At 37.8% G+C, this 24,468-nt stretch overlaps 1 protein-coding gene across 1 annotated transcript in view; it reads left to right on the top strand.

The window, feature by feature from the left end:
* The first annotated feature begins 4,686 nt into the window (after positions 1 to 4,686).
* SLC6A11 (solute carrier family 6 member 11) overlaps positions 4,687 to 24,468 on the top strand; it is a 58,657-nt gene continuing 38,875 nt past the window's right edge. The window contains exons 1-6 of the mRNA XM_072347496.1: positions 4,687 to 5,207; positions 5,663 to 5,893; positions 9,696 to 9,830; positions 9,995 to 10,135; positions 10,988 to 11,078; positions 20,544 to 20,676. Coding sequence (XP_072203597.1) covers positions 5,674 to 5,893; positions 9,696 to 9,830; positions 9,995 to 10,135; positions 10,988 to 11,078; positions 20,544 to 20,676 — 720 coding nt within the window. The 5' untranslated portion in view covers positions 4,687 to 5,207; positions 5,663 to 5,673. The remainder of the gene's footprint in view (positions 5,208 to 5,662; positions 5,894 to 9,695; positions 9,831 to 9,994; positions 10,136 to 10,987; positions 11,079 to 20,543; positions 20,677 to 24,468) is intronic.

The raw sequence follows: 24,468 nt of genomic DNA, 5'->3' as shown, positions 1-24,468 counted from the left end.
GGGAAATCAAGTGGAGCCATGTGTTTTAAAAAATTATGCCTACATTAGAGCAGTATGAACACTGTCAGGTAGCAATCAACACAAAATTAAAGAGGAATGTCTAGCTGGAGAATGTCACGGCACTTCCACTGGTTATTATGCTTCAACACAATCATGGCGCTGCAGTAAGTGCTGGTGCAAAAAGCTCAGTGTATTTCTTGGTACGTAGTGATGTTTGGAATACAGCAATCTATATATCAAAATCTGTTCACAAAATTTCTGCTTATTAGCTCCATTCTGCTCTGATAACAAAATGTAGCATGAAAGTCTCAAAGTCTGCATACTTATAAATTTCAGGGCTAATGAAAACCTGTATTTGTGAATGCAACACTTATGCCCTTACACTTTAGTTACATATTAGTCAGTCTACCTTGATTCCACTAGTAAAAGCTTACTTCAGTAGGATGCATACAGCATGTGATACCTAGTGAGTAGACATTAATTCATTGGTGATGATGTATGTTAGTGCATCTGTAATGGAAAAGCTGGACTATAGAAAATAGCACCCAATCCTGCATAGAAGATATGATGGCCTTAAGGGTGAAATGCATCTAACGGAAAGAAAAGATGGATCTCAGCCTGACAGAAAGGGCGAGAGAAATTCTCAAAGGGCCACATCAATGGATGTGATAGTGGTTTCAACAGCTCTTCAAATATAAGTTCAGCATCTAAACCACTGTCAGTCATGGGGAATAAACTTGAGAGAGATCTACAGTGATAGCTGTTAAGCCTCTCTAAGTAGGATCCCAGCAATCAGTTGTTGTTTAACTTCAGGACAGATTTTGTGTGTGTGTCTATTTCAGAAACTGCTCAGACAAAAATCAGAGAGCCTACTGCTATTAGACTTCAGTCTGTTCTGCAAAAGCCTAGCTAAAGATGTCTTAGTTCACAAATTGCTTTATGCTCTTAGTCTTTTGATCCAAAATGTTGTGCCAGATCAGTATCACTGGCGTTCTTAAAGTGTTTCTTCTCTTTTGTGTAGCTATTTACTCATGAAGAGCCTAACCTTGTGAAATCCTTACGTAAGTCTTGAGCAGATTTTGCTTTACATCAAATCTAAACTAAAACTTAAACCTGGATAGGATTGTTTCCCTCCTTGTCCACTTCAATTACATTGACACAGGGTCCTATGTTATCGAAAGAACACAGAAATCAGCACAACCACTATGGTTTAAGAAGCAGAAATGGAACGCAGACTAAGATTTTCATTTATAGAGCTATGTAACATGTTTTTTGCTCACGCTAGGCAAAAGTTGCATTGGTCTTGCTATTACAAAATCACATATGTTCATAGTAGCTTTAATGTTAATTAAAATTCTTTTCTGTGTAGCTACTTATTACCTTGTTTGTTTGTTTTATTCGGGGAAAAAATGCAAAAATAGAAGCATTTACATGAGCCAAAAGATTTTTGCAGAGTAGTAGAAACTTCACTCTTATATGAATCAATTGCTACAGAAAGTGAGGCATCCTAATAAGGATCAAGAAGCACAGGATAAACGGAGCATCCTGAATGCCTAGAAAAGTCCAGAGCATTAGGGAGTCAAAATGTAAAACTGCCTCAAGCAGTTTTCCTCATGTGCCTTCTGAATTTTGTAGGGGTAAGATAGAAAAAAGCAAGAGTTACCCTTTTGTGTATTGGTATGTCTTCACATCAGGTGTTTGTGCCGTGAAGACATGGGCTGATCAGATGCCCCAGAAGGGTATGAATTGACAGCCTGATTGAGCTTTGGCTGCAACCAATGAAGGTGCAGCATGTATTCCTTGCTACATCTGGATGCTGCCATGCATGTTAGCACCCTGACATAACCCATGGGGACATGGCTTTTTCTTGGAGGTTCTTCTATCAGCATGGTCTCTACATGTTAATTTCTTGTCTTTATTAATTGTAGTTTATAAATCTGAATATGATCAGTTTTAGAAGATTTGGAACTTCACACACCTTTCTTTAACTGGCAGAAACATTTGTCTTCTGTTCACGTAGTCTACTTCCTATGTAGTGCTTTAATGGTTTCCTTGAGGGTGTGGAGATAATTCATTTGCCTTATTCAGATTTTATTTTGCTAGGTAACATAGTTTTAGTGTGGAACTAAGGAGGAATGGCCAGGGAATTTACTTACGGTGAGTGGGTTGGAGGTAACAACTCCAAATACTTGTGCATCAGGAATGGAGCAGACAATGCAGAAAAAATCTTCTTGGACATAACTAGATTACTTGAGATTCGTGTTGCAGCTAGCCCCTCTATGGAACATGAAGTATGTTTTAGATAATTAATGAATACTTTAGTATTAGATATTGGTTTTACTAGGAACGGTCTGCTGATGTTGGTAACTGTTTCTTGTCTTACAGCTCAGCCTTTTCACAAGCCTTGCTCCCATCCCAGTCACTGTGTTCAGCTCTGGTTTCCCATCATGAGCAGATCTCCCCAACAGACTGACAGAAGCAGATGTGAATTCGTGATGAGGAGCACGCAGTACGCTAGGTTAGTGCACCAACTGAGATGTAATCCAGAGAACTGTTTTCCTTGCAATAGAGGAGGCTTCCTCAGATTTAAAAAAAGAAAGGGGATAATCAACCTTTACTAAAATTTGGGAAGTTTTATGTTGCAAAGAGTGCTGGATTTCAGTATTCACAAGGGCCATCAGCTAGCAGTTATGCTGTAAGCTCTTCAGCTCTCAGATCGAATGGGAATCAGTGCAAGAGTACATAGTGAATAAAATATTTGTCTCTGAGTATTTATAATTTCAAATACTAAACAAATCAGCAGTGATTAAATACCTTTTGCATCTGCCAGTCATTTTATAATCTGTTCTTTGGAGCAGTCCCCTTCAGTTTGGTATCATTAGTCTATTTGCATCAGAAAGCTGTTCATGTTATAACTTACTCTACCTAGTATTCTTTGTAGCGTCAACAGGGTGACACTGTTCTGATACATTTAGCACGGACTAGTGTGTTGGGCACATTAAATGGAAGTGTAAACTTCTCTGTTGATGAGGCAGAATTTATTCTAGTTGAAAATAGAAGACTGTTCCCTCCATGAATTATATTATTAGTCACACATTTACTGTCCCTTTGCTTCCATCCATTTTTAGAGTTACTCTTAGTAACGAGATGAGAATTCAGTATCACCTTTGATGTTTAAGTGTGTCCTGTTGAGTCTGCTCAGCCTGGCTGGAATACAGAAAAAACAATGCCTGTTTTGATCCCTGCTGGAGTGTAGATGAAAGGTGGGGTAGGAGAGAATCTAAAAATTTGAGTTTGATTTATACAAAGCCAAGATGGGAAAAAATACGAATCTATTCTATCCTTAGTAGAGATCAGCTGCATTAAAACCAAAACAAAGTAACAAACAGCAACCCCTGATGCCCCCTAACCTTCTCTCTCCCCATTCCCACACTCCAAAAATTCAAACCAAAGTAAAACATACATACACAAAAATCCTCCCTTCCCCACCCCCTTAACAAAGCAAGCACACATGCATTTATGTATATGAATTCTTCTATGTTAGCATAATGTTTTACCATAGTTCTACTGTTAGCTGTTTTTCAATTTATGGTATACCAGAGACCAGTACTGCCAATATGGGTACAATTAGCAAAGAGAGGACCTCATTCTATGCCTGTTAGATGGGCGCATGAAGGTGACAGAGGATGCAGTTACTTACATTTGACGGAGTGTAAACTGAGGCTCCAACACCCAGTCTTGTGGCATGCATAATTTAAAAGCCAAAATAAAACTTCAGCCATTGCAGACATTTGAATATGTGCATGCGCTTAGGCTACATATATGAATAGGATATAATCAGGCTCATTTCTAAAGTCGGGTAAAGTTAATATAAAATCTGTCCATAGGCATTTTTCAAGTGTTCTCGGTAAGCATTGCGTGATAGTTTTCCTGATGGTGTGATAAACCATGGATCTGGAAGGTAATGAGGAGAGGCACAAGGGAGGGCTCAGTGTCTCCAGGACAGCATCCTCCAGAGTGCTTAAATTAGTCCAGGGTTTAAAAGTAATGGTGGTCCCAAATGCATCTCCAGGGGCCGTTGAAAAAAATATTGATGATCATAGGTGCAGCTGAGTGTATGGATCCGAGGGAAGATTTGAAATGAAAACATGAGCTATGTCTTGCCATTTTCCAGCTGTGGAGATGAATAATGGAATAGGCTACACGAACCACAGGACTACATATGTGCGCAAAGATGATTAGAACGGGAGAAAAAAGGGATCACCGAAATATTTCATTCAATCTGAAGCAGAGTGGTTTGTATTTTCTTATTTTTCTATTCTTTCTTCCAAATTACTCTTATTCAGCTCAAATTTTAAGCAAAATGCTGGTTAGAAATGGCCACGTGGGTTGCTTCTATGTTTTCCAGGGTAACTACAAAGCACCTATAGTGTTTTGTTTCCACACTTTCCAAGTGTTCCCCCATTTTCTTTATCCTGTTCTTATTACCCCTACCCTGCCTGCTCCCTCTCCCCCAGGTGCAGTTCATGTTATCTGCTCTCAGCGAGGCTCCTTTCTGATGTGCCACACCTGAGCTTAAAGGAAAGGAGGGGGAAAAAGAAAAAGGAAAAAAAAACAAACAAACAAAAAAACAAAAAAAGGAAGAGGAGGCAGCAAACCAGGCTCCGGGCTGCCGCCTGAGCAAGCAGCGGGCACTGCAGCGCTGCAGGTGTGCGGGGAGCCGCGGGCCCTCCCCGAGCCGCATGCGGGGAGCGTGGGGTTCGGTACCACCCGGTGTTCGGCCCCGGCTGTTTCCCCCGTAGGCGGGGGAGTGAGTAGCTGGGGATACACGGGCGGTGATGCCGGGAGGAGGGGGAGGAAGAAGAGGAGGAGAAGGGGGGAGCCGCTGGGACAGCCTGAAGTGGGCGGAGGGGGGAGGCGGGTGTTATACCGTCGCTCGGGGGAAGGCTGAGCATTTGCAAATTGCGGCTCTGAGGCTCGGGGAGCATCCTATCGCCGCCGGCCGGCCGGGCGGCAGCCGCAGCGCAGGACGAGGCTCCCCGCTCTCTTCGTGCTATCCCCGCTATCCCCGCCTGCTGCCCGCGGCTGCTGTGCCCTGCACCTCCTGTGCAACGGAGAACGGCAGCACGCAGAGGTTCGCTCGGAGCCGAGTGTCGGCTAGAGAGCCAGTCCCTCTCCTAACCGCGCAGGCATAAGCAGAGCCCTGGGTGAGTAGTCTGGGAGATTCCTTGCTTCTCCAGGCAGGCCAGAACAGATCAGGCCCCCTTCAGCACATCCCTTTTCCCCTCTTTTCTTATTCTTATGCCTGGAAGATGCAGGAGATCCCCATCATTTGTGAGGCTGTTCAAACTGGCACACCTGCCTGGGGAAGGATTTTTGAAAGGTTTCACTACCCAGCCCTTAGAATGACATCCTACTATGTTTGTCCTAACTTGAAAACCATTTTACTTTCATGTATAGTGTTTTCTTTTTTCATTAAAAAAAAAGTTTTGCATCTTTCACAACTTTTTTTGGCCTTACAGAATTGCCCTGATCACTTTCACCTGTAAATTTATGTAGGTAACAAATAATTTGAAGCTAATGATGTGCTAAGGGGCTTCTTAGTCCTTGAATGTTATTATTAACAAATGATACCTGCACGTTTTTCTTTTGCTCTCTTTAGGCTGAACAGCCATGACAGCTGAAAAGACTATTCCTATAATTAACGGCAAGCCAGAAGATGTTTTGGATCCAGAAGCTTCAAGTACCAACCTCGTCCACAGCAATGATAAGAAAGTTCATGAAAGAGGTCACTGGAACAATAAGGTTGAATTCGTGCTTTCTGTGGCAGGGGAGATTATTGGGTTGGGAAATGTATGGAGATTCCCATATCTTTGCTACAAGAATGGAGGAGGTAAGATGGCGTCATGTGTTGATTTGCAGCTCACCATAAACGTCTGGGAAATAAAACACTTAGGGATGTTTTATAGTGATTTCTTGCACTAGTAAGAGGGGTTCAGGATTTAATTGTGTGTGTAGGTAGGGAAGTATTAAGTAGCTGAGAACAAATGGAAAAAATGTAATGTTTCCCTTACTTTCTTCTCCCCAAATACTATGCAGTTTAATTTCTCAAGGTTTCTCTTTGGTTGTGTGGGTTGTTTGTTTGTTTGTTTTCTCATTTCTAACATATTTACATATTATTAGTGGTTTGTGTGTGTGTTTGTTTTTTTTTAAGGCAGAAGAGACCAGTTAGAATAGAACATTTTCTTCTTCAGATGCGTACAGAACTCAACAAAGTTTGTCTGACATAGAGCAGAAAGGATAAGTTTATTTTCCTGAGTAGTGTACTTTGGGGAGGAAGAATGTTGTTTCTGAAGATGCCACAGATTTTATTTTCCTTAAGACAAAAAAAATCCTTTAAGTCAACCACACCCTTTTTTTAGTTATTACTTCCCCAGTTGGTACAGTAAAGGAGGGGAAGATACAAAGCTGACTGTTACTCAGCCAAGAGAGCAGGCTCTATATAGCTTAAAATAAGACTGTAGAAGTCTGTTTTCTCTCAAATCACAGAAGTATAATGTATGGTATATATTACTTACAGTCAGGTATCGTCTAGGTAAGGAACGTGACAATTAAGGGTAAGCACGTCAGTCATGTCTCACACAGAAATGAAAGAAAAATAAACATTAAGTTTAGAATCCTGTGAGCTGGATTCAACATTCTGCCATGTAATGTCTGAATCAGCAGCCTTAGTGTAAATGTATATCCTGCAAGAACAGTAATATGCTCAGTGACTGATATATGCAAAGATCTGTTCTGAACAGGCTTGTTTGCTAACAGTGCTATGCCAGATTTCTTTCCCTCGTTTGTCCAAAAGTAGGCATGATTGCCTGAGCTCAGGGGTGGTTTTGACCATTTTGTTTGCCGTTTCTAAAGACAAACACTCTTGTGGTAGGTGTGTTTCTAGTTTGCAGCTCCTTTTTAACACATTTGTACTGTGGCAAAACTAAGATGACAAGAATTCACTCATTTTTAGCATGCTACCATCTCTAATCAATCTGTTGGGTGATTTGCAGAACAGTTTCTTGTTGACTTGCAAAGTTTCCCCAAAGAACTTTTGACAGAAGAAAAGGTGAAAATATTTTTTCAGTGTATATTGAATATTTCCTGAAGCCTTTATATGCACATGGAATTTATGTTAGTATGTCAAAACGTGACGCTATCATTTTTAAGGCTATAGCTTTAGGTAGCACACTCTTAACATGTATTTGGCTGACTTGCTGGCTTACTTAAGTATCATCATTAATCACTACTGCATTCTTTAAGAATAGAATGAATGCATGCGGTTTAATTGGCCATGTCCTGGTACCATGGGAAGTTTGCCATTACCTTCAATTTTCTTTGGTGATGTCTCAGTCTGTGACCTTTGGCTAGCACCTCTGTTTCTGTAACTCTCTAGAATGCTGAACTAGAATTAGACTTGGGTCTTGTTTCTTGCACTGGATGTAAATGCTGGGAAATGCTTTATGTATAATACGTAATGTCAATAAAGAGGTATCCGAGCTAGTAATGAAATAGAACGCCTGCTAGGTACAGAACAAATTCAGAAGCAGCATAGATCCTTCAGGGCAAAGTTCACTCTGGCACTACCAACATATAGCATAGGCTTCCATAATTCTAATTTACTCTTATGGACACTTGCTTTATATGTATATATGTGTGTATATATATATATGTGTGTGTGTGTATGTATGTATTTATACATGTATGTATGTATGTGTATATATATATATATTTAGGAAAAATAATTCAGTTATGTTTTTTATGTTAGGTATTTCTTGGAAACTAATTGGTTTAGTTTCCAAGAGTTAATTTACTCTTCCAAGTTTAATTTCCAAGTTTAAGTTCCAAGTTTAATTTACTCTTAATTTTTCCAGTATGATCTGTTTCATTAAGTTGCTGTGTTAAACTCACTATGCTTGTCCATATGAGTGAGCTAAACTTGTTTTCATACTGGACAGCAGTTCTCAGATCATGGCCTGGAAGGATGTTGTCTTTCAAATTATTTGCATGGTGAATCCTATGTAGAAACCATCACTTCGGATGCCCAGGTTACATTCTTTGAAGTCTATGCACTTACTGCTTGAGACACAGATGGGGTTCAACTATAAGCAAATTGAGGGGCTGAGCTAAGAGGTCACTCATGAGGACATCTCTGTTGATGCAGTGGGTCTGAAGAAAGAACCTGCAAGTCAAAGCAGGTGTATTGAGTTGACCAGCCTTTCTAATCAAAGTGACTGAAGCATTACAATTATTGCAGATTTAGAGTGTTATTTTCACCCCATCTTTTTAATGATCCAGGATATTTATTTACCCTATAATTGTAGAAATTTTCCGTAAGTATATTCAGAAAGGTTTTGTTTGTAGTGAGATTCTGATAGAAGTTCAGCATTATGGGTGTAGCTAATAAAGTGTTGTTCATTAATGATCGTATCAATCTTTAGGACTCCTGCTGAAGTAGAAATGCTATTGCTGGTGCTCTGAAGAACAGATTGATGTATGCAGTTACTGCATCTAGCAGAACTTTTGTGCAGTACTTCACTGTATTTGTCTGATTAAACCAGTGAAACTTTGTTTACTGGTGTCAGTAAAAATGACCAGAATAGTTATTTTATGGTTTCTTCTTAGTTTTTGCATTATTCCTTCCTTGTTTCCACCTATATCAATAGTTAGTTGCTTTCTATCGCATCCTTTGATTTATTAGGAAATCTGAGTATTGTGGGAATTAAGGAAAAAAATTATTTTGGCCTTGTATGTTAATAGGATCTCTGTAGTGGAAAGGCTGTATTTCATTTCTTGTTATTTAGGTTCAGTTCTAAATTGAATACTTAAAATCTACAGTATTAGCAAGTGTCGGTATTCCTAACAGTTATCTTCTGTCACTTCTTTGTGCATACTTCAGTCACTTCTCTGGCTGCCATACCTAATAACATGGTTAACCATGAAATAACATAGAATTTCTGCTCTGTGTTAATAAGAGAAGAATGGTACTTTGTTGAAGGCACCAAGTTGTACTGCTTGCTATCTTTGCTGGAGTTTATGGTCAGCATGTAAGAAAAAAAGCTGATACTTCGTTAATTTCCTACAATTTCTAGATGACAATGCCAAATCCTATTTACTTACTCTATGCAAGTAGCCCTAAGGTGTATTTTGTCATTGCCTTCTTCCTATCCTCATCATTGGTCTTATCCAAATAACGTCACAGTACTTGGATTTTATTTCCATAACACTTCTTCATCCCTACTTTCCTCCTGAGAAAAGAAGGGAAGAGAGGGTAGAATGATTTGATGACAATCAGAGCAGAATTGTGTGGCTAAGCAAAAATGTGATCTTTCCTGTGCTTGAGAGAAAGTTCAGCAGAGTTTAGCCTATCTTGACAAACTTCAGTACACTTTGTGTTTTGGCTGGGGACAGGGCTGCTTTCTGTATTGGGTCTTTGTTTTGAGTCCATGATAATGGCTTAGAAGTAACTTTTAATATCTGTTGTCAGTAGTAAACACTTTCTGCACTTCTAGCACAGCACCTGAGAATTAGAAAATGAATGAAAATAATTGTTTTGCTAAGCTGTCAAGGATCTGTGTTCATTTAATTGTTTTGCTAAGCTGTCAAGGATCTGTGTTCATTATAACCAATACCACCACGATGTTTATTCGTAGGTGCTTTCCTCATCCCATATGTGGTTTTCTTTATTTGCTGTGGAATACCAGTTTTTTTCCTGGAGACAGCCTTGGGACAGTTTACTAGTGAAGGAGGCATTACGTGCTGGAGAAAAGTTTGCCCTTTGTTTGAAGGTAACAGCCTTTTCTGTGTTCTACTGCAAAACAATGTGTTAAATTTTAAATGAAGGAAAAAAATCTCATAAAAGCTGAAGTTAGGAGGTACTTAAAGTTGTAAGCATTTGTTCTTAAGTTATCTGAAAAGCAAAAATTCTTTGTCTTCTCTTCCTCCTTTACAGGCATTGGATATGCTACCCAAGTTATAGAGGCACATCTAAACGTTTATTACATCATCATTTTAGCATGGGCTATCTTCTATCTGTTTAACTGCTTTACTACAGAGCTTCCCTGGGCTACATGTGGGCATGAATGGAATACAGGTATGGCCTTGGTAGAAATGTTTGCTGTACAAATAATGACTTCCAAGTAATTGATAAATCAGTGTTGAGATCACAACTATTGTGGTAGAAAAGTCTGTGGGAATGGGCTGATCATGTCAAACTGTGATAAAATGAATCACAGAATTGTAGGGATTGGAAGGGATCTCTAGAGATCATTTAGTCCAACCCCCTCTGCCAAAGCATGTTCCCTAGACCAGGTTGCACCGGTTATGGAGTGAAGACTTGTTTCTGATTTAGGTCATTGTATAAGCATTTGTTTCTGTATATAATGTCAGATAGGAAAAGAAAACTTTGGCCGTTGTTATTTCTGTAAAATATTCTGGCTAAATCCCAGGACTCTCATTTTCAATAGTATCTATTCTCCCAGAATACAGTAAATGAATTCAACAAAACAGCTCTTCTTTTTCTACTTTAGATACAAGTTAAAGAGTGACTTTTCGCTTGCTATATGGCTAATGGCTGCTGCCATTGGCCACTGAACAACCACTTGAAGTGGTAGTATGTTGTAGTTCCCAATTGATTGCCTCAGTTTCTCAAAGCTGCTTCTTTAGCCTCAGATGTTTAATTGGCCCTTGTCATTAACCAAGTGCATTTAGAAAGTGCAGGAGTATGTGGCATCCTGCATGGATATGTTTTTAGCGTAGGCTTTTGATCTGGGATCAAAATTCTATTACAGAAGTAGCAGCTGTAGGATTTTAGAATATCTAGAAATCCTTTTAACCACATAGAGTATTATATAGTAAGTGGCTTTACAAGATGCACAAACTAGAAGATGCTCCAGCAGAAATGTAAGTACGTGTCATTATAACAATTTTGTTGTTGTTTTTATAGAAAACTGTGTGGAATTTCAAAAACTTAATATGAGCAACTGCAGTCAAATCTCTTTGCAAAATGCTACATCTCCGGTGATGGAATTCTGGGAGTAAGTGCACATAAACAATCTGCTTGATCTGACTGTTAATTATCTTCCATTATTTCTGTTGTTTTCAGGTTATTGGGTATTTTGTAAACTGATAGCATGTAGTGATATGAGTTCAACAGGAAATTTTGTCATATAGTCAAAAGATTCAAAACAAGAAGTTTAGCTCTTTTTAGAGGATTCAAGGAAAAGAATTCCATATTCTGAAAGGACATAGAACAAAGTGTGCCACTTACTTGGGATCTTGGCTCCTGCTGCTGGAGGAAAGAGCCTCCAATAAATACTAATGAGGCAGAGGTGAAAGAGGATGATTTTAAGTGTTTCTTGTGTTTGATGGTGGTTCTTTTTATTTGCTTGTTTTTGTCTATTTGTTTTCCCAGGGTGTTTACTCTCTTTTTCTTCCACAACAGTTGCATCTTCATCTGAGCTAACTAATATTTTGGAGTCTGTATGTCATTATATTTGACTGGACTGTGTTAGCTTCTCAGTTAGAAAAAGAAAGCTTAAGGCTCTTGTGTCTCCTTGATTCTGGTTTCTAGTTAGAGTGATAGAAAAGAATTATTTCTTCACAAAATATGGACTCCCTTTGTGATGACACATTTTTGTCTACTATCAATATTTAATTAGTGCATGTGTAGTTTCATACTTGTTCTTTGTGAGGCACAGTTTGTATTAAGACAGTCACAGAACTGGAATTTTACTTTAATGGTAAAGTCACTCTTCTTAATTCAAAGGAGTGTATCACAGAATTTCAGGTTAGTGAATATTCTTGAGAGCCCGTTCTAATTACCAATTTATTAATTGGAAGAGCATTATTCTGGGACTAGGGCTGCAGTTAGAGGGGTTTTGTTTTGTTTTGTTCTGGTTTTTTTCCAGAACTGCAGTAGTTACCTTTGAAAGGACTATAAGTCAAGGCTGTTCTCCAAGGGAGAACTCTGTGTTTGACATCATTTTCTTGAAGTTAGCATGTGCTTTTGTCTTTGCCTTGATCCCCTTAGCCTTTTAAATATGTTATCTTAGTCTTAGCAGGTGATAGTTATTGCTTCAGTAAATAATGTATTAAAACAATATTAATCTGTACAAGTCTTCATGTTTCTTTTCTGTTAAAATCCCAACAACCTAAGCACTCATTTTATTAAATTAGAATATGCCTACTTTATCCACTTCCCAGGTAATCTTTTATACTAAACAAGATTTTCTTACGTGGCATGTCTTATTGCTATAACTTCATCATTTTAACACAAATTATGGTTCCTTAGGACAGCTAAAACTGAACTATTAAAAAAAAAAAATTAAAAAAAATGAAGTTTTAGAAGTATTAGAGTCTTTTTTGTTGTTGTTTTGTGGAAAAGCTTTTCATAATACTAACAGTTTACTGGCCAAACTAGCTTATGATATTAAACTTATCTTGGTGCCCAAGCAAAAGTGGTGCTTGACTTTCCATCCTTGAAAACTGAATGCATCTGGAGCTACGTCAGGTTGCTCAAAGTCCAGCTCTACCTGATCTTGAATGTCCCCAGGGGCAGAGCATCCACCACCTCTCTGGGCAACCAGTGTATCACTGTGTTTACTGCATGTATAAAAACAAACAAAAAATAACCCATCTTCTTCCTTATATCCAATATAAATCTTTTCATGCATTTGGCAATCTGGGCCATAAGATTCTTCTAAAAACAAACAGTTAAAAGAAAGTTGATGAGTTAAACTGGACGAAGCAGATGCTAGCTGCTAATTTCAGAACTCAGAGATAGTGATGAAGCTTTTCACACTGCAATAACCAATCACAGGACTGAATTGGTTTGCATAATGACTGGGTTTCTTACAATTATGTTACTTGATGCCTGTGAAGGAACGGGGAGGCACTGGTTTTCTTCTGAACAACACCGCTATTCAGATCCTTCTGTACATTTTGCTTTTTGCAGTGTTGAGTCTGCAAACTCCTCTAAGTTATGGCCACAGTAAATACAATTTATTGTGGATAGGGCTAGCTGGGATAAAAAGTTTTTTGAACTATTAGCGTCTACTGTTGAGACAGTTTATGAATCAGAGTGGTGATTATTGTGAGAAGTGATCTAATTTCAAGTAGATTTGAATAGTGCATTTACTAATTGTCAAGCTGATGTTAAGTATTTCCTTTGATAAGTATATAACCTTACCACAGTCTTCAATTGTATTTGCAGTATCTTTAAACATTTAAATTATTCTAATTAAAAAACTAACAAAAGATAGCATACTTAATACTTGGAGAGGAAGAAATCTATGAAATGCTTGAGTTATCAGTGCCATGTGTTTTCTTCAGGCCAATTGCTCTAAGAGTTACTCATGATGAGGAATACACCAGTTTCTATGTATTGCACAGCAGACTAGACTGGCATTCTGTAAATGCCAGCAGAGGTTTGTAGCAGGGGCACAAGCTGGACTTGTGTGTGCATAAATGAATGCACAAATCCCAAAAGGAGCATCTTCAGTCATGTCTTTGGGAAGGACTCCACAGACGTTTTGAGGACTGCAAGTAAAGATTTCAGCCTCTCTTCTGAAATATTTCTAGCTTTTATTACTTCTGTGGACTTGGTCATTCCTAAAACTATTACTGGGGTCAAACAGCAACTTGTTCAAATGCAGTGAAAACTAGGAGAATGCTTGTACTATGAAGCTACAAAGGCGTGTGGACTAACAGTTAACTTTCTTCAGGCCTGTACGAAGGATACAGTCTGCTTGTTACTCTAGCAGGTATAGAGTTGCTTGCTCTGGTAATGCACGTCTCATTATAAAAGCAAGGACTGTTATGTTGGTATTTTTTTTAACAGTGTAAACGATAATTACTTGTAGCTATGTGGCCATAATGGCCTGATGCTGCTGAAGGAGCAGCGTGCAAATTCTGGGCAGTTAGGTTCACTTTACTTGCTCTCCTCAGTAGTTAAAAATGTCTATCCCTGATAATGTCTGTTTTAATACTTAATTTGAGTTAGCTGAGCTGTCACTGACTACAGATAGCAGTGTTGACAGCTCCAGGAAAAATAAGGAGCTTAAGGAGGATTTCTTACCTTCCTGAAAAGGATTTGGCATATGCAGCTTTCAAAGGTAAGCAATTGAATTCATCAAAACTCAGTTTTTCAAATTCAAACTCATGCTGTGTTACAAAGGACAGACAAGTGTTTGAAACTTCTCTTTCATTTAATACTGGTGCCTAGGATTCAGAGACTGTCCAGTTAATTCCTGGTTTTTATCTCATCCTAGAGGACCCGCCTGCTAAAGGATGTTAAAAAAAGAAGGAAAAAAAAAAAAAGTAATTCCAAGTTATGCCACAGTTAAATTTTTTTCATACAACTCTTAAACAGTAGATCTTGTAAACTACGGTAGTAATGGAGGTGTAGATCATTTTTAGTATGTTAAAGCAGTTCTAAGAAAGAGATTAGTAGCCACAGATGGGGCTAACTTTATAGCCAGGGAAATAGCATAGAGATTAGAAAATAAACTATTCCATTGTGCTGTATGTTTTCCTAGGTGGGGACAGCAGCTGCTGTATGTGTGCTTCTTTGACTGTTATTCCAGACTGCCACCATGGACGGGAATTTGAGATTCCTTGTGCCTGGGAAGGGATCTGGACAGACAGAGAACCCATGGTTTTGTGGTTGATTCCACCTCAATAGTTTTTTATTGGCTCCATAACAACAACTTAGTCCTCTGCTAAAGAAGGTCTAGTTGTTGGCCTGTCACTCTCTGAAGGGAGTGACACATTCTTAATGTTTCCAAGTAAAGCCTAGTGAGGAAAAAAAAGTTTGTTTTTTTTCTTTATTTTAGGGAAAAGAAAAGGATCTGTTCTGAGCAAAAAGAAGGCACAAACCCTTTCCTTGCAAAGTCAAAAAGAGTTTTTCCTGTTTCATTCAGACTGCGACTGACTGCAAGAGTCACATTGTGCTTAATCCCCACTATCCTATGAAAAGTCATTAACAAGTTGGGTCCAATCCTGCACTGCTCAGTACCCAGAGACCTTCAGCACCTCTCAGAACTAGACCCTTTGTGCATGTCTTGTCGAAGAACATTGAGATGTGCCAGACTCGCTTGTTCCAGTTTAGTTCACGAGAGGCCATGTGAAAACAGCTTTTTGTTTGGATTCACATGAGCTCTTCATCTGGTTTTTCCTCAGAACCACAAATTCTGCCTGATTTCAGTTGAAAGAAGGAAATGGGGTAGGTCTCAAAGTGCTAAGCCAAGGGTAAATGTTAGCCTAATCCAGACGGATGAACTTTCCCTTCGTTTTGATTTTATCTGGGATGTTTTGTGTAACATTTCAAATATACAGGAAAAAAAATGACCTCAAAGATTGCAAAGTCATGTACTTGAATAGTGGGAAATGCCAAAAGTAAGAGTGGGCAACTTTAAGTTGATGTTTTATAGGAATTTGATTGGTTTTGGTTCAAGAAACACATAAAATTCTTTTCAATAGAACTGAAAAGGATGGATAGGAAGAAAATACCATGCTGGTATTCTGTATTTTGTTTTTTTTCTCTTTGTCCATTTTCCTATATTTTGTAATCTTGTTAAATTCCTCCTCTGTTGATGAAGGTATTGATCTAATCAAGGCCTTGTAGTGTGCTCATGGTATCACTGATTTGGCAATTATAGATTTCTTGATTATCTTCACATTCATTTATCTTCACAAAATCTACGTAGGATCTAATTATTCCCACTTTAGAGAAGGGGCTTTGAGCTACAGAGAGTAAAAGTGCCTAACGATCAGAGGTCTAATAATTGTTATTTAATCCTCTTTATTATTACAGCTGTGCTAATTTTATTTTAGTTAAGAAGAAAAATAAGTGTACACAAGTTAGTGGTTCAGATGTTCTCTCTGTGTATGGAAATAACAATACTTGAGTTTGGAAGGAACCTCTGGAGGTCATCTTGTGTAACCACCTAGTTAAGCAGAACCACCAGGGGCAGGTTGACGATGAGCATGAGTAGGTCATTTCTGAATAAATCTAAGGAAGGAAACTCTGAAACATCTCTGGGCAATGCTGTGAGTCTGAACAAATATATTTGTACCTTAAAATAGAATTTTTAAGGGCAACTTTTAGTTCTCTGGTGAAAGTTAGAAGCTACACATTTGTGTTTTGGAAAAGCAATTGTATAATGTTGTAAATACTTCTTCAGTAGTTGTAGGAGCTAAAAATTATGGGTTTTTTTATGGTTAGGGAGCCATTCTATGATTGTATTTTCTCCACTAGTTTATCAAATAAATTAGAGCTGCAAGACAAATAACATGCAGCTCTTCTCTTAATCGCCATCCCTGTATGTGTTTAAGAGCCATTTGGATGTGGTACTCAGGGATATGATTTAGCAGAGTTTTTTTGTTTTTTTTTTAGAGATAGGCTACTGGTTAGGCTGTGGTTGGACTTGATGATCTTCAAGGTCTTTTCCAACCTGGGTAATTCTATGATTCTATGATTCTGGGACACGTTTCTTCAATGTATCTAGAATCCTTTAAATGTGGTTTTGAAAAAATTAATAGACTACCATTTTTAGCTGTTCAAGAATATGTCCATTAGATTTGTTCAGTGTCTGGGAATCAAGATTCTTAAGAACATTAATACAAAGAATTTTTGAGAAGACAAAGTAATTCTGAAAGCATTAAACATGACAGTAACGTTCATCTTCCTCTTGGCTGTCTATTAGTGTGGGTACTACATAAAGGAAATGGGTCCATGAGTTTCAGCAGCCGAGTATCAGTTTTAGCTTTTGAAACAGCACCATTGTAAAGCCAGAAATTTAGAGAGCTATCAGGTTGACTTAAATTTCTTCTAGGTAATCCCAGTTCACAGCTACTGCAGCCTGAATGCTGAACTGATTTACATCACTTGGTGAATGAAAACAACGTGGTTTTTTTGTTTTTATTTTTATTTTTAAATCACTGTATAACTTCTTCATAGGGCATTAGGTGGAGTAGAGGATAAACAGCACAAGGACTGAAGGTTATGAGAGAATACCAAGAAACTGTAGAGTTGAGGTGAGTGGAATGATACAAAGAAGTAGTTATTTGATAGAATTAAACTTTGAGACTTGGCTAAGAAGAAGTTGCCATGACTTCATAAAACGCGTTGAAGGAAAATAGGTTAGAAATAGCCAGAGGAGAAGTCAAATGTTTGGGGTTTATACATCACACTCTCTCTAGTGGTAAGTACACAGACACAAACGTACACACACAGAATAAGTTGGTGCTGTATGCATATATGCATGGTAGTTGCTAAGCAATGTCACATTCAGATAAGAAAAGACTTTAATGAGACAGGTTAACACAAATACTTCTCATTTTTCAGCAATATGAGAAATTTTAGAGAAAAGTCTGCTGAGGAACCTATAATATTTTGAATCTTGACAAATTTAAACATTTTGGATCATGAATGGTGGAACATATAATAGTTTTAGGACTTCAGAAGGAAAAACTAGGCTGAGCAGCAGCAAATGTGGCTCATGTAGAAATAATTCATTCTGATATGTGTAGATCTCAGAAATATGCTGTAAGAGGTAAATATTTCATAGCTGTGCATAATTCTCCAGTCATGGGATTCTCACTAGTGTGACCATTGGGAATTATCTGTCTGCTGCTTTCTGAAAGCCAAGTATAAAATACAGCGGTTTTCAAGAAGAGAATTCTTACAGTTTGAGAAGAATTATTATTAAAAAATCTTATGAGAATTATAAAGCAAACTGCTAGCTGTTTGATATTACAGGGTTTTCTGTCTTTATCATTTAGCACATTTAGATACTCCCTTCCTGAGCAGAATTTCATGTTCTGAATGATTTTTCCTTTCAACGCCTAACCTCTGCTGCTGCTCCTGAGGAAATCACTTATTGCCTCTAAGCAAGGCTTTCTCTTGGATATATGTAACATTGCATCTTATAGTTCAACTAGGTGTTTCAGAGTTGTTACTGCTCACTTTCTACAGGAAACCTTAAACCTTTGTTTAAGTGTATCATCTCTATACTTCCTCTATACTTGCTATTTGGCAGATTTCTCACTTGAGATGGGTCTGGAAGTTGAGCAGTGCTTGTAGTCCTTTGCAGAACTGTAGGCAGGGCATCAGCTTGGAGTGTTTCAGTGAGACCGTGCAGTTGGTATTCACTGGAATTAGTGACTGGTGTGATGTAGTTAATCGTCCATATAGATGTGCACAAATAGAATCATAGAATGTGCACAAATCTCCAAGAGAAGAACCAGATCAGATTCCTTTCCAGCTGTCTGCAACACACAGCACGTCTTTTGTCTGTAATTAGGGAATGCAACAGTCTTCATGGTGAGCAGTCACTGCTGATGCATGGATAGTCTGTTTTTTCAAGACCTTGTAAGAGAGAGCATGTAAGTTGATGTGATGCAACCTGTTTGGTTTGGGTTTTGTTTTTTTGGTTTTGTTTTGTGTTTTTTTTTTAAGACAGCTTAGAAGAAAGAACAGCAACAGATAGAAAGACGGTGGCAGAATCTTAATTCTGCTGCCTTATGAAGAAATTCTGTAAGAGAAAACAGGCAGTATGTGTGCACGTAACATTGACTCTGCCCACTGACTTGTGGTCACCTCCTATCTGAAAGCTGTGTAGGCACAAGATATGGACTGTGAGCCAAAAGCCTCAACTGTCTGTCCTGCTGCCTGGGAAAAGGAGCTGCTTGTATTTATTTTAGGCATGGCTTTGAATTACAACTCCATACATCTTACTCTGTGAATAGATCTCCTCAGCCAATGCCAGAGCCAAATGCAAAAGAAAGAGTTCAGATCCTGTGATTAATTGTAAGTTGGACTTGTTTTTAATTTAATAGTCAACATGGTAACCTGAATATATATTGCTGTAATTAATCTATCTGCATAGCACATTAATTGTATGTACATACAGTAATTATCTCTCAGAACAGTACCCAAAATCACCTATTATTGATGATGATAGGAAGTGATACCTTGTTTTTAGCTATATTAACAATATTAAGAGTACTTATGAGTTAATTAGTTGTCATTCACGGTGTCCTGGAGAGGAAGGTTAGTGCAAGGCTCAAGTCTCTGGGAGTCGTGTAAGCAACATCTAATAAAGATTTAAAGGGAATTTTGGATCACTGTAATATGCATAAGGTTGAACACTGGAAATTTGTGTATGAGTTTGTCTATGTGTATACACAGCATATAACACTGCCAGTATAGATATGGAAACATAGATGAAATGAGCTGTGACCAGACCCACCCGAGATGTGATTAAAGATCATAAAGGGCCTCAATGGCTGAAATTAATTATTTAGAGTCTAAAATTAGCAAACGACTAATTCCTTCATTTAAGTTGATTAGGGTTTCTTTTAGGTTAAAGAGAATTGAAAAAAACTCAAGGGAGTTCATGAAAATCAATGAAGTTTAGAGGAGTAAGTTTTTGCTTTTACTTTTAACTCTTTATGCAATAGAATCTGAAATAACTGTGTTTTGTCTACAGGCTGGTAAAGGATTTACATTTCCCTTAAACAGTGTAGTTATCTGAAGTAAAAATCAGTGAGCACGAAAGGAATATGAATCCCCCAGATAAGAGATTAATTCTCCTTGTGTGACACTGTTTTCATGAAGAAAACACGACCTCAGATTTCTGAAGCTTGGTCCCACAGGTTTCCTGTCTGAATAATAGCAAGTGACTTAAATTTCCTTTCACTGACTCTTGCTTTATGAAAACAACAACCCTCTCTATGTTGTTTACTTATTCAGTAAATCCTTTGACTACGGAGATTTGAAGAATGCTCCTAATATGGGAAGTTTTTGGATCTGAGTGGACTTTTCTAGTACTTCAAATGTGTTATTTTAAAATAGTAAATGCAATATATATTTTTGTTGATCATTTCCCTCCCTGCCCCTCAAACCCCCAAAAAATATATTTTTGGAAATATTTAAACTTTCCTGTTGTTTCCTACATAAGATCCACCTGAAAGACATTAAATATAAAAAGTTGTAAATTTGTAGTTCAATTTAGGAAAGGGCATTTATGAAAATAGGTGCTACAAGGTAAAAATAAAGGTTTCAACTCAAATAGTTATTATTGGAAAAACAATAAAACTAAAACAACAACAAAAGAGAGCAAAAAGAACATGATAGGAGTGTTTTGTTTTGGATCTGTATCATCTTTTGATGATTCAGAGAGGTAGAAGTTTGGGGTTTTTTTCTTTACCTTTTCCTTTGTACAAAACTTTCCATGCTGAGTCAACTTTTAAATCTCTTTGATTTTTTTTTTTTCACCGACCTGTGAGAGTCGCACGCTTGTTTATTTTTTTAAACTCACTGGCAATATTCCTTTCTTCCCTCTTTTGTATCTTTATACCTGACATGGTCCATTCTTTCTACTCAGTAACCAGAAGTCTTCTTGGTTGAACGTGGTTTGGTTTTAGATCAACGCTTTGTATGCAGCACTATTTTGTTTCGGTATTGTTTACAGTTTTGTATTTTCCCCCTTTGGTAGACGCAGGGTGCTTGCTATATCTGATGGCATTGAACATATTGGGAACCTTCGCTGGGAACTTGCACTGTGCCTCCTGGCTGCTTGGACTATCTGCTATTTTTGCATTTGGAAAGGAACAAAGTCGACTGGAAAGGTAGGGTTGAAATACTGTGCATCAACTGAATTATTACCCTCTTGTACCCCAAAACTGAGTGTTATTATTTACTTTTCCTTACACTGAAATGGTGGAATTTTAAGTGTGCTTTACACTTCTGTAAGTATCTGTATTTATAGAGTATATGAAGTATTAATACTGAGTAATTAGGAATTAGTCTTTTGTTGTTGCTGCTGTTGCATTGGTTTGCTCCCCTTGGCTTTAGTGATTTTCTTATTCCCTAAATCTTTTGTGTTTTTGTTTTTGGTTTTTTTGCTGTTTTCACTGTAGTTGTTTTGTTAATTCAGGCTCCCTTAGTAGCCAGCCCTTTGAACCCTGGGATTGATAAGATTTGCCTCGATTTCTGTACACATAGTATTAAAATACGAATTTGGCTCTAAACTGAAGAGGGAAATAAAAGGAAACTACAATAATTCTGAGGAAAAAAGAACTGATCACCAACAGTAGAAAAAAAAATAAAAAAAAAAATAAAAACTCAGAGATGAGGAAAAAAAAAAGGAAAAAATAAAAATCCAGCCATTCTGTATTGGAAACCCAACAGAGCAATACAACTTGACAGCCTGAGGAAGTCCTGGGACAATGGAGGGGTCACCTCAGTGTAGTAGCGGACATAGGCCTGAGTAGAATATGTGATTAGTTGAGTAAGCAGAGGGAGGAAAAAAGTAACAGTTCTGGAAGGGACCTAAGAAACCCAATTGTTTCTCATGTGGAAACCAAGAATACAAGAAAAAACAACTGCTGGATTGCTGAATCATTTTGTTTATCTGATTTTTGGTTGTTTACTACAAGCTTAGTTTGTAATTAGGGTTAGATATTATTTTTTTGTTGTTGTTGTTTCTGTATCAGTAGGCGGCATTTATAAATGAAATATTGGAAGTGTTGTGTGGTGTTTTTATTGTTATTATTATTATTTGGAAAATGTAGAAATGACTTTTTCTAGCTTTCATGAACGCACTCATTCTTCTTCCTCTCAAAAATATGGCTATAATTATTTGCTGAATTCTGTTTCTATCTGCCAACTGTGTCAGTCAATCTGGCACTGCATTTTTCACCTAAGTAATTTACACAGATGGATTTAGACAGCCCTACTTTTATCAAGTTGCTGCTTGAAAGAAGTTGAGAGGCACTGTCTAGAGATGCATATGAGCAAGAATAGCTTAGTGAAAAGAATGGGGGGGGAAATAGACAAAAATATAGAGGCAAAAAAGTGAGATAAGGAAATGGCAAGATAAATGTATGTATGTCTTTGAGGATGGACTCCAGGGAGGTATGAGAGTGGTTTAGAGCTACAACAGGCAGCAAAGAAATGAAGTTGGGAGAAAGTATTTTCTTTTCCATCAGAAAGAGTGTCTAAATATGGATATCTATTCTACCATAGAATAATCTTGTCCCAGAGGTGAAGGAAAAGCATGTATTTTGAATGCACACGTGTGCATGAATACAGGGCTGTGCAAAACTGCGTACAGTGCTCAAGAAAAACAGCATTGGTAGAAATGATCTGCTAATAGGAGGAGTCTCTAGTGATCTTAGAGGGGATGTAGTTTGTTTTAGCATTTGTGCAGTTTACATTTGGATTTTTGTTATGTACCGTATGCATATTGCATAAGGTTCCTGCAGCTTATACCACTTCCCCAGAAAAAGGTCTCGCATTTGAAAGTGATTCAAGTGAAGCTGTTAGATATTTTTCCTGATACCTGAACTAAACTCTAATCTCACTAGGAAAAGTAATGATTTTATTTTGCTTCGGTTTCATTTTGATAACCACCTTCCTGATGAGGTTAAGTGAAATAACCTGAGATAGAAACATGTCTTGCCCACTTGAAATAGGATGATAAGCTTTTCAGCTAATCAGGATTAACTTAGCTGTCTTGCAAAAGAAATGTGAAGAAACTGAAATCAGTGCTCAGTCTTCAGCTTTATTGGTCTCAGAGGAGTCCTGTATTAAGTAGGTTCATTATATATTTATGTTACTGAGATTGTTTTGCCACAAGCTGTGCTTCTATCTCTGAAATCATGAGGAACCCAACTGGTTTCTCACACTGAAGAAGACCACACTGTGGTCTTCAGCAGTCTGTCATTCAGAGGATCTACTGCTTCTGCTGCAGTAAGGTTATTTCTCACCCAACACTGATCCTTTCTTATTTCTTTTCTGCTCCTGTAATTAGTAAGGAAAGCCTTTTAGTAGATCCATGTGTGATACTGCAATTGTAATAAAAACACAGTATACTAGCCTGTAACTAGGTAGGTTTTTTTGTCTGCTTAATGTTCGGATAGAAGCCTGTCTTACTCTAAATAATATGTTTGACAAATTTAGTTGGATTCCATATGGAATCTGAGTTTTCATGGTTTTAATGTTTTATTTACATATAAATCTTAAAGTCTTTGAGGGTTTTAAGCTGAACTTTGTGAAATTGACATTGTGACAGAATGGCTCTTGTCCTTCCTTGTGCTTTTCTGTTTCTGATTCTTTAGTTATTTCTACCGATTCATCTCATCTGCTGAGACAAACAGTACATGAGGCCATTTAAGAGTAAATTGACAAGATATTCAGTGGATTCTAGACTTTATGTATTAAAGGACCAGAGAAAGGAGAAAACAGCCATGTATGATCAGGTTGCCTGGAACTTCTTGGCATAAACCTGTTAACAAAAGAAGCAAAATGGTTTTGTAGGTGGTTCTGATATTAATAGTAATCTCTAACAATTGATGGACAGGAAAGGATCATAAACTGGACAAGTTAAATAAAATGGCCAATGAAATGTGCTACTATACAATTAACATCTGTATCGTAGTGAGTTTTAATTAAAAATGGAGGACCCTGCGCTTGCACTTTGTGAGAGTCTTGACAACCTGCTGTCCCAGGCTGCAGTTCTAATAGGCCTGAATAGTTTAATCTGAAGTTGACACCTGGGCTTTTGAAAGTTTATTCTAACAAATCAAGCTTCTCACTATGCGTTGCTAGAAAAAGATAAGGTGACAGCTTCATTTAAACATTGGTTATGTATTATTTTTAATTTTCCTGTGGAGGAAAAAAAATTGTGTGAATGGTTTAAAGCACAAACTGTTAAGCTGTCAGGCTCTGCTTAACCAAGTATAGTGTCATTTTTCACTCCTGAATGCTGTACTTTCCTACGTTACTTCCCTTTTTTATAGTTTTCCTTCCTTCTGCATTTTCAGCGCATACCTCATTTGGTTTGGATTGATGGTCTTTACCTTTCCTCAGACAGGTCTCTTCTTTGCCTCTGTAGTCCCTTTTCTTTCACATTGTCAACCTGCCTAAGGGTAGCTGAATTAGTGTTTTGTCTTTCATGCAGTTCCCTTCTGGCTTTGAAATAAACTTCAGTGGACCCATTTTGTGTCGAACTTTGTCTGAAATATTTTATCACAGTATTTAGTATTGAAAGGTGTGAATACTGTTTTTATTTTCATCTGTGATAATGCATGAAACTTAGGTGTTTCATGGTGGTGTGACTTTGCTGATGTTGTAGTGCCTTCTAATTTACAGCTGTGTAAAAAGGACTGACATATGGAACTGAAACAAGGAAAATAGTTGAAAAGGGTACACTGATCTGGTAGGAGATATGGGCAGAGATGCAATTCAATGTATCAAGACTAATGAATGGAAGAGGTAGGTGTCCTACATGAAAGCTGAAGGACTCTATCAGGAAGTGTAGTAGTAGAACAAGGTATAGTGGCTTTAAACTGAATATAGATTTAGATTCTTTGTTATGAGAATGGTGATGACCTGGAGCAGGGTGCCCAGAAATCCAG

This window comes from Excalfactoria chinensis, chromosome 12 (assembly GCF_039878825.1).
Source record: "Excalfactoria chinensis isolate bCotChi1 chromosome 12, bCotChi1.hap2, whole genome shotgun sequence".
In the NCBI taxonomy this organism is placed as follows: Eukaryota; Metazoa; Chordata; class Aves; order Galliformes; family Phasianidae; genus Excalfactoria; species Excalfactoria chinensis.
Note: the sequence above shows the minus strand (reverse complement) of the source record. Positions and strands in the feature narration are given on the sequence as shown.